The sequence below is a fragment of the Gnatocerus cornutus genome, chromosome 4, assembly GCF_029298725.1.
Source record: "Gnatocerus cornutus isolate USDA-ARS CGAHR chromosome 4, icGnaCorn1.1, whole genome shotgun sequence".
NCBI classification, from domain to species: Eukaryota; Metazoa; Arthropoda; class Insecta; order Coleoptera; family Tenebrionidae; genus Gnatocerus; species Gnatocerus cornutus.
In genome coordinates, this window is record NC_142236.1 from 18,283,901 (window position 1) to 18,295,353 (window position 11,453).

At 32.1% G+C, this 11,453-nt stretch overlaps 1 protein-coding gene across 1 annotated transcript; it reads left to right on the top strand.

Moving 5' to 3' along the window:
- Positions 1–1,428: 1,428 nt before the first annotated feature.
- On the top strand, positions 1,429–2,226 carry LOC148176518 (uncharacterized). Its single transcript, XM_088035127.1, has one exon. It carries the CDS (start codon positions 1,429–1,431, stop codon positions 2,224–2,226), a length of 798 nt encoding a protein of 265 aa, XP_087891253.1.
- Positions 2,227–11,453: the final 9,227 nt, after the last annotated feature.

Sequence of the window (11,453 nt, forward strand, 5' to 3'; positions counted from 1 at the left end):
AGCAGGGGGAGAAGGAACCCACTGATGTGTTTGTCAGTTGGGCGAGGGCGTTGTTATCCAAGTTATCCCCAGATCCTTCTCTCCACAAAACGCACCAGTTAGACATGGTGTATGCACTGCTTCATGTGAAGATCCGAAAGGCCATCGTAAGACACGAGATCAACTCCTTTGAGCAGCTCGTACAGAAAGCGCGCCAGATCGAGGATATGTACGGTGAAGAGAGGGAACTCTCAAATGGCAGCAAACCACGACAACGCATCAAGTGCTTTGGGTGTCAAGGATATGGGCATACACTGAAAGAATGCCGGAAGACAACGCGGAGTGATGACGCGAGACAATCAAGTCTTATCAGTGTTGGGCTTATTTGCTACGGATGTAGAAAGACTGGACACATTCGGTCTCAGTGTCCTGAGAATAATAAAAAAACTAGAGCTACACCAGGAGCTGAGGCGACAGAAATACTCTCAGCTGACCTGGAGGAAGCAAGCTCGAGAGTGTTGATGTCCATAGAGGTGAGTGGAAAGAAAGGTTTGGCCTATGTGGACACAGGGGCAAAGCGGAGCATTGCAGGTCACAAGTTATACGAACATTTGCATAATTTAGGCCTCCCATGTTTAGATAAGGAACAGGTAATTACGCTTGCGGATGGTTGCTCTAAGGTGGTGCAGACCAAAGTATTCGAAGTAAGGGTTACCCTGAGCGGACGCAGTATGAGTTTCAGTTTTACTGCTATTCCCGAATATACCGACAATAAGACTCTTTTGGGTGTGGATTTTATAAAACAGGCCAACATCATCTTGGACTTGCCGGGAATGAAGTGGCGTTTTAGGGATAAAGATGAGTGGTCTGCACTCTACAATGAGCCCCAAGAACCGTCGTCGGTACTAGTAAGCAGCGTGGATGTCGAACCACTAAGAGCCGAAGAGGCATGTGATCTAAATGACGAAGAGGAGGACGAGCCTCAGTTGGTTGTCTCAAAGTCGAAGATCGCTGAGAAACTACAGGAGTTTCATGACTCGGCGATATCTGGTCACCCCGGGGTCGAGAGGACCTTAGACAAATTATCACGACACTATTTTTGGTCGACGATGAGGCGAGACGTCAGAAACCATGTTCAACGGTGTCTGGAGTGTCAGCGTTATAAGAGCAGTAACATGAAGCCTGCTGGTCTTTTGCAGACTCCAGTGATGGCTGAAAGATTCGAGGTTTTAGCAATGGACCTGTTCGGGCCATTACCTGCCACCAGCTAAGGTGAACGTTGGGTCTTTGCTGTAGAGGACACAGCAACGAGGTGGATGGAGTTGTTTCCACTCACGTCCGCTACCTTCCGAGGCCTGCGCAAAATGTTTGGTGAATGAGGTCATTTTAGGATACGGGACCTCGCGCAGGGTTATAAGTGATAACGGAGTGCAATTTGTCGGCGAGGTTATGCAAAAGGTGTCTTATTGTCTTGGGTTCAAGCAGGCGCTGACTCCTCTGTACCACCCAGCGGCGAATCCCGAGGAGAGGAGGAACCGTGACCTCGAGACGCAACTGGCCATAATCGTGGAAAGGGAGCACACTAAATGGAGTGAGGCGCTACCCGCTGTACGTTTTGCCCTCAACAGTGCACTCCACACCGGGGTCGGACAAACGCCCGCGTTCTTGTGTTTCGGTCGCGAGCTTCGGACCCCTTTGGAAGTCCACGATGACTTACGCGTGGTGATTGAGAATGAGAACTTTGTCGCGGAGATTACGCCGTACTTAAAGACGATTTCGAGGACCCTCAAGTGCGCGCGTGAACAAAATGAAAATTCCCAGGATCGTGCTAAACGTTATACGGATCAAAGGAAGTGTCCTGGACATGAACACGCCGTGGGTGACAGGGTTCTCATCGACACTCATGTTCTAAGCAAAAGTAGTGACCATGTTACTAATAAATTTGTTCCCAGGCTGGATGGTCTCTATGTTATTCTTAGGAAGGAATCTCCGGTGTCATATGTGGTGGCGTCTCAGTCGGATCCCACCAAACCTCTGGGGAAGTACCACGTATCTGCCCTACGTCCTTTCCAAGTGAAAGACGAGGCTGTTCCGGAACTGACGCCGTTACATCCGATCCGAAAGCGTGGTCGGCCCAGGAAGAACCAGCCCAAGAAGTCGGAGGAAGAAGTTCCTGCAGGGGACGAGCTCCTACCTGGGTCTTCCAGTTGTAGAGAAAAGCGACGAGAACGCAAGTCTCGTTTTTAGGCTCGTTGTATTCTCCATGGGGGCATGTTGGAGAATACAAAGGGGGAGTGTAACGCGATACGCGAGATGGCACCAAACAACGTTGCCAGGAGCCCAATTTTGTTGAGGAAGAAGACTTTTGTTTTTGGGAATTTATTAGTTTTGACAATACAGAGTTTAAAAGTTACGTGTGTAGTTTCTTTCCGAAAAAGGCGCGTAACAATTCTTAATAAACCATCAAAATAATAAACAAATACAAAATAAAACAAAAATAAATAAAAACCTTAAGTTATAAACAAAATATAAAGTAAATAAATTATAAAAAAAAAATCAAATTCGAGATTAATAAGAATAAACAGAATTCTAAAATATAACTGCTTTAAATCAAATTAAATTCCAGTCTTCTTCATTTAAAGAATTTAAAAAGGCCATTTTATTCAACCTCTCGGGTTTGACTTAAAATATGACCGACTTTAGAAAATAGACGCTCAGCAGGAACTGATGTGGCTATATTTTGAAGAAACTGCTTAGCGACTGGATATAGATGAGGATAATTAAATTTTAGATTTTGCCAGATGAGAAATGAGTTTACTTTTAAATCACTGACTGCGGTACTTAAATAAAGTGACAGCTCCTGACTAATTAAAAAATCAATTTCATCCTTTCCTTCTCTAGTAACCCTCAAAGCAAAATTATCTACCAAAGATTTATGATAATTCCAAATGTGAAAGTTGTTATCACGTTCTTTATTAGCAGTTGAATTCCCTTCTCTTTCCACAGAAACTGTTTCCTCAAATGTGTCGTTAAAATTTGAGAGTTCTTTTGCTTTTCTTTTAATACTGTTTACAACGGTCTCGACGGCCAAGTAATCCTTAAAATAAATTTTTTTAAACCTTGGGTCTAGCAATGTTGCAATTGCCAATTTTTCTATTTTTTCCAATTTTCCAAACCGTATCTGAATTTGTTGAAGTATTTGCTTCTTGAACAGTGTAACCTGTTCATGTTGTGGCAAAAAATTAACAATTGTCTCTTCCAAACATCTTACCATTGGTATAATCTTACTAACAATTACATACTTTTCTCCAGAAAGCTCCTTTGTAGCCATTTCAAGGGGATTCAGTAACCGTTTTAACTCTTTTAATATCTCCACTACATTAGCGCATAAAAGTTCCAAGTTTAGTTTAGATAATTTTTTTTAACAATTTTATTGTTAAACATCACATTTTTTACATTTAATGATATTTTGTATCAAAAAATAGACAAAAAGTGCTTTAAATCAATTTGTTTAAACTTTTAAAAGTACCATTTTTTAGCTTTGTAGAAAATTTTATTAGAAAGGGTTAAGCAGCATTAATCTTAAAAAAAATCCATATTGTGAAAAGGATTGAGTTTAAAATAATTTTGCTATGATTTCTGAGATGGTTTAACTGAAAAGGACATGGTACTTCCTGTCATGGGCGTCTTTTTTTCATCACCCTGTATATGGTACTCGATATATGAACAGTCTGCATATAAATAATTCTAAGATTCAAAACAGTTATTTACGGTACAAGTGCCGAAACGGCCGTAATGTAGCGAGCTTTCGCTATGAACTTTTCGCGGAAGTACTGTACCTAATTTCTTATGCCGCTTTTTCTATAATTATTGTTTTTATCAAATCAATTTTTTGACAATTCTTACGTAGCGTCAGGTCATTAGTCTAAAGTTTTTTTCGTAGAGTTGTCTCATCTTTCGAATGCACAGGTTGGGAAAAAAATTGTTAGACATTTTTAGAAAACAGTTATTGAAAAATTATGGGAAATACAAGCTAGTCCACGACGAGTCAAAATTTGTTTATGAGTGCAGACACCAATGGTCTGTCTCAATTTAAAAACACAAAAATGTGATTTTATACGGCAATAATCGTTGAGTACATACAGTAAACTTTGATTTGAATTTTTTAAACATTTTTGTTAATGCGACAAATTTTTTTCATAGCATAATAATTTTCGCTCCAGTTGACGAAGAAAAGATAAATTTTATACTCATGACTAGATAGAAAAACAAAATATATATTTTGTTATTTCTGCATTAATTTTAATACTTTGAGGAATAAATTATAAATGAGTGGAATTATAAAAATTTTGCTTTTAATGAGCACGAAATTTGATGGGTTCGGATTACTTTTATTAATAAACAAACATTTTTGTTTATTAATTTAATTATAAAATTGTAATGTAAATATTTATTTACATGAATATACTTTTTTGTTGAATTTTTCCAAATTTTTTGAAACATGAGACCAGTTTTTCAAAAATTGAAGATAACAGTTTTCAGATCATTGGAATGCTTATTAAATTGACTTTTTAAATCACTGTCGAGCAATTTCATAACTATGTAGAATTTAAAGAAAAAGCGAAGAAAACTTAATTAAAATTTGATGAATAAATTGAATAAATTTTTGATAATTTTGGTCAACACCAAGATATGATCCAACAATTTTCTTTTTAGAAATGACTTTTCACTTCTCCAGAACAATTGTTTTAACACAATTATTTGAGCACATTAAGTCAACAATGATTTGACTTTTTTGAATATATTCGTTAGTCCAACAAAATACTACAAAAAATGACATTTTTCAAATTTCGAGATTTTTAGTCTTTATAGAAGTTCTTTAAAATTTTCTGTTTTTTTTTTTATTTTCTAGTTGGCTCTTAATTCTAATGTGTTTAAATTATTTTTTAGGCAACTTTAACTAAAAACTGAATTTTCAGTTCCCAATTGCGGATGAAAAATGACCGTTTTCTGGCCGCTTTTATTTTTGTCCGAATCAAGGTAACGCCATCTATCGTTAATTTTTTTTAATTACATTATGATACCGACGTTACCTCCAATTTTAGAATTATTTGGGTAAAATCAATTCGACAAACTGCTGTAAAGTGCAACAAAGACGTGTTGAATTATTGCAGATAAACATGTCTAGCAGTTACAACATTAAAAAGCACATCAAATCTAGTTCATAAAATTGTTAACCTACACAGGCCAAAATTGCAAATGTAAATAAAAAAAAAGTTGACTAATTGATCCATAAATTTTTACAATCATTTAGTTTTTATAAATAATTAAATCAATAATTCATAAATAAAAATTAATTAACTTGTAAATTTAATCGCCTAAAAAATCTTGTGTATATCTCGCCCAAAAAGTGCCACTTTGCTTTTGCCTCGGCCATTAAAATAATGCTCGGCAAAAAATGAAACACTTTTTGGCTTTGGTACACAAATAACTATTTAAATCTTTGTGTTATTTTTGTACCAATTTCTTTTTACCCTTTTTGGATTTATAATTTTTTTTTTTGAAACAATTAAACAGAAAATGAGAAATTTTGTTAATACTCTTTTTCATTTTTATCCCAGTAGATGCTACAAATAAAAATAAATTTATAGTGAATTTTAACAATATTTTTTATTATTCTAATAAGCATTTTGCAGTTTCAATTATATTTGTCAAATTTTTGCTCTATTGAATATTATTACATATTACTAACTTATCTTTTTACAAGCTAAATTATTTTGCTTTAATTACAAACGTATAACATTTCGTCGAAATAATAAATTAATATCGAAACATATTTATTAAACTTCATCAAACATTTGTGTCATACATCATTCAAATATACAGGATATTCCAAAACTCGAGACCCATAGAAAACAGACACATGCAGACATCCATCCGAAACTAAAAACTCCAAAACGAAAAATGTTTAAAGCAAAAGATAATCGAGTTAAGACGAAAATACGGTAGTCAATCACGATCGCTAAACCAATTGATATTGTGAGAAGTTTCTTATAATTGCTAGGCTACGCAAAATAGAGTACTGTTCCATAGGAAATTGAAATGGCCTTTTATTTCCCCGCCATTCTACTTATGCAAAAGCTTTCGAAAATGGTTCTCAGTTTTTCATCCTAGTTTAAATAATTTTTTCATTCTAGTTTAAATGCTATTAAACTTATAAAATGTTTTAAATTTGCAATCAATATTGATGTGGCATCTTTCTTTGCTCTCTGAGTTACCCTTGTATACAGGCTGTCCGGAAAATGGCGCACCACCTTGAAAGGGGGTAATTGGGTGGTCCTCCAGAGTACCGAAGAAATGTTAAAAAAAAATCCTGACTTTCTGTTTTCGCAGGAAGACCAAAAGAAAATTAGGAAAATGGCAACATTGCTGAACTTTTTCTCCAATAATTTAAATTTCTAGTATGCAAAGCCATAGTAACGTTGCTGTTGTATTGTTGGCGTTAGTCAGGTCGGCACATGAACGAGTAATGTAACTATGGTTTCAAGTGAACGATGCCACACTGATGGAGATTGTTGATTCAAAAACCTTGTTAACAGTTTTCAGGCATTTCTTGCAAGATTTTTCCGATTTTCTTTGCACCATGCCTTTGCGTAAAATGTCCTTTAGGTAACAAATTCATTTAAACGTAAAATTATTTCACAAAAATCGTTAATTTTCGCATCAAACTTTGCCTCTTTAATCCATCATATCTCGAAAAATTAAAGACATGGATTTTTTTAACATTTTTCCGGTGATCTATGGCATTGTCCGATGACACTGTTTCACGGTGGTGCGCGACTTTCTGGACACCCTGTATGTACAGAGTTATTCACAAAAGACAATCAAATGCAACACAAAATACACATTTCATAGATAAATTTACAAAATATTCTGTTTTAAATGAAAAGGAATCCATGAGTGTGCTTTAAAAAGTTTAACGTCATAAATAAATTCGTCAAGTTTTGACAATGGATACAACAACAAAAGAACAGACCACATTTGAATCCGATTTTTCACAATGACTGTATTGGCAAAGATTCTACCACATTTTAATTAGGGATCAATTTTGTGAGCTGCTTTTAAAGAAAAAGCGTACCAAAATCTTTTAGTTTACACTGTCAGTACATGTGTTGTCAAAAAAAATCTGATAACTGTGAGCGTTGATCAATTTACATCAGAATGAGATATCCAAGCACCTGCTTAAAATGTACTTTAGATTGCATTTCGGTTTCGTCAGGTTCGTCATCTTATGAAAATAGTTCTGTATGAACACTCTTTATACAGGGTGATTTTTAAAAAAAGGCAGGCGTTGTAGAATATTTATTTATGAACCGATGTCCAAAATTTAAAAAACAGATTAAATGGTTTTTAATTTACTATAAACTGATGATTTTAGAATTTTTCTAAATGTTTTAGTATCTGTTGGGCGATATTCAACTTTCTTATTTTAAATTGGCACCTATATTTTTTTTTCATAATTTTGAAGATATTAATTTTCTTTATTCAAAAATGTGCAATATAGTCTATTTTTACAAAAAATATTTTTTAAAAAATTTTTAAAAATGTAAAAATTTAGGCAATAAAAGTTAATAAAATCTAGGTGCGTGCTGTCAAATAACACAATATCGTTATTGTAATGTCAAAAATCAGCAAATAACAGAAAGGATTGGCAATCTTTTATGAAATCATTGATAACAAAAGACAATAATAATTACAAATGAGAAAAAACATTAGCTAATTTAATTAAAATATTGTGGAAACGCAATTCCGTTTTTTTCATTGCACAATTGACACCATGCAAGTAGGTTTTATTAACTTTTATTGCCTAGTTTTGTCCAATTTAATAATTTTTTAAAAAATATTTTTTTGTAAAAATTGAACATGTTACACATTTCTGAATCAAGAAAATTAATATCTTCTAAATTATGCAAAAAAAAATATAGGTACCAATTTAAAATAAGAAAGTTGAATATCGCCCAAAAGATACTAAGACATTTAGAAAAAATCTAAAATCATCAGTTTATCGTAAATTAAAAACCATTCAATTTGTTTTTTTAATTTTTGAAATCGGTTCATAAATAAAAATTATACAACGCCTGCCATTTTTTAAAAATCACTCTGTATATGGTACTCGACGTATGAACAGTCTGCATATAAGTAATTCTAAGATCCAAAATAGTTATTTACGGTACAAGTGCCAAAACGAGCTGTAATGCAGCGAGCTTTCGCTATAAACTTTTCGCGGAAGTACTGTACCTAATTTCTTATGCCGCTTTTTCTATAATTATTGCTTTTATCAAATCAAATTTTTGTCAATTCTTACGTAGCGTCAGGTCATTAATGTAAAGTTTTATTTGTGGAGTTTTTTTATCTTTCGAATGCACAGATTGGGAAAAAAATTGTTAGTATTTTTTAGAAAACAGTTATGGAAAAATTATTGAAAATACAGGCTAGTCCACGACGAGTCAAAATTTGTTTATAATAGTGCAGACACCAATCTGTCTCAATTTAAAAACACAAAAAATGTGTTTTTATACGGCAATAATCGTTGAGTACATAAAGTAAACTTTGATTTGAGTTTTTTAAACATTTTTGTTAATGCGACAAATTTTTTTCATAGCATAATAATTTTCGCTCCAGTTGACGAAAAAATGATAAATTTTATTCACACGACTAGATAGAAAAACAAAATATATATTTTGTAGTTTCTGCATTAATTTTAACACTTTGATGAATAAATTATAAATGAGTGAAATTATAAAAATTTTGCTTTTAATGAGCACGAAATTTGATGGATTCGGAATACTTTTATTAATAAACAAACATTTTCGTTTATTAATTTAATTATAAAATTGTAATGTGAATATTTATTTACATGAATATACTTTTTTGTTTGACTTTTCCAAATTTTTTCAAAAATTAAAGATACTTGTCCAGTTTTCAGATCATTGGAATTCTTATTAAATTGACTTTTTAAAACACTGTCGAGCAATTTTATAACTATGTAGAATTTAAAGAAAAAGTGATAAAAACTTAATTAAAATTTGAGGTTTAAAAATAAATTGTATTTTTGATAATTTTTGTCAACAACAAGATTTGATCATACAATTTTCTTTTTAGAAATGACTTTTCACTTCTCCAGAACAAAAAAAGCTTACATAAATATTTAAAATTACTTTGTTGTTATAAATAATTAGATCAATAAATCATAAAAAAAATATTTACTTGTAAATTTAATGATGTCGCCTAAAAATCTTGTGTTTATCTCGCCCAAAAAGCGCAACTTTGCTTTCGCCTCGGCCATTAAAATAAGGCTCGGTCAAAAATAAAACACTTTTTGGCTTTGGTACACAAATAACTATTTAAATCTTTATGTGTTATTTTTGTACCAATTTTTTTAACCTTTTTAAATTTATAACTTTTTTTTTAAACAATTATACTAAAAAAACATAATAAATGAACAAAATTTTAACAATATTTTTTATTATTCTAATAAAAGTTTTGCAGTTTAATTATATTTGTCAAATTTTCGCTCAATTGAGTATTATTACAAATTACTAACTTATTATTTATCTTTTTTAATACAAGCTAAATTATTTTGGTTTAATTACAAACGTATAATAACATTTTGTCGAAATAATAAATTAATATGAAAACATATTTATTAAACTTCATCAAACATTTGTGTCATACATTATTCAAATATACAGGATATCCCAAAACTCATGATCCATAGAAAACAGGCATATGCAGACATCTATATCAAACTAAAACACCAAAACGAAAAATGTTTAAAGCAAAAGATAATCAAGTTAAGACAAAAATACGGTAGTCAATCACGATTGCTAAACTGACGATGGCCATAGATATTGTGAAAAGTTTCTTATGCAAAATTATTCTCAGTTTTTCGTCCTAGTTTAAATACTATTTAACTTAGAAAATGTTGGTTTTAAATTTTCAATCTATATTGATCTTGGCATCTTTTTTTGCTCTCTGAGTTACTCTTGTATATGTATAGAGTTATTCACAAAAGACAATCAAATGCAACACAAAATACACATTTCATAGATAAATTTACAAAATATTCTGTTTTAAATGAAAAGGAATCCATGAGTGTGCTTTAAAAAGTTGAACGTCATAAATAAATTCGTCAAGTTTTGACAACGGATACAACAACAAAAGAACAGACCACGTTTGAATCCGATTTTTCACAATGACTGTATTGGCAAAGGTTCCAATACATTCTAACAAACCTTTCTATTTCCATTGGTACATTTGCAAAACTATAAAAATGCAATAAGTGATGATGACGTATAAATCAATACGACAGTATTACAAAGCAATCGTTTATTAATGAGTGTTATTATTAAACATTTTTAATAACCGTATTATTGAATGGTCGCCGAAAAAGTTACGTTAGTGCAGACTCTTATTATCCTGCTGTTTCAAATTGAAATCACAAAAAATGTGATTTTATGCGGAAATAATTATTGTTGAGTACGTAAAGTCTAGTTTCATTTGAGTTTTTTGAACATTTTCGTTAATGTGACAATTTTTTATTTTTACTGTACAAAAAAATTATACATTTATGTCACAGACGAATGAATATAAAACAAAATATGTAATTTGTTGTTGCCGCATTAGAATTTTACAAATGCATGTGTTCGTTTGATATTTGACTGAATAAATATAAAAATGTAGAATTATAAAAACATTGCGTTTATGAAAGCAGATAATTTTATTTGATCAGGTAATTATTATTAATAAGTAAAAAGGCTTTTTATTTAATTAATATTTATAATTGATTATGAAATTTTATGTAAATTTTTATTTACGTTTTGTTTGAATTGAACTTTATATTGTACAGTGCAAAGTAATTTCTAAACTAGATTTACCATCTGAATCTTCAAAATCCGAAGTTCGTTTTGCTTCATCAGGTCAGCACTCAGTAATATTTGTAAAATAAGTAACCCTTCATTATTAATTTTTTTTAAATTGCTTAAGAAAATCCTAATACTCCAGTTGTTTTTGAACATGAGATCAGTTTTTCAAAAATGTCTTGTGAAGTACTAGCCCTTGCGGCGAGTTTTATACGTCAAACGGATTTTCCAAAACAACTACAAGTTTCCAAGAAAATCTAAAGAAAATAAGTTTTTGTACAATAGAATTAAAACAATCAACTTTTTTGAAAATCGTTGAATCTAGACCTGATGGAGCAAAGCGGATTTTAGATTCAGAATCAGGAGACTATTCCACTTCAGAAAGGACTTCCTTTCTAAAGTTTGTTTAAAAATTTGTCGAATAAAAGCCACTGGACACCGTGAACTCTTACCATTTTCTGAGTGACGTTTGTTGAAGTTGACCATGGACAGTCACAGTCACAGTAGAGAATTTTGCAATTTGAAAATATTAGTGCGCCCCTGAAAAAGTCC

What these genes read in the sequence shown, in the direction of transcription:
- LOC148176518 (XM_088035127.1), top strand. Translation starts at nt 1,429, where the DNA reads ATGCAAAAGGTGTCTTATTGTCTTGGGTTCAAGCAGGCGCTGACTCCT.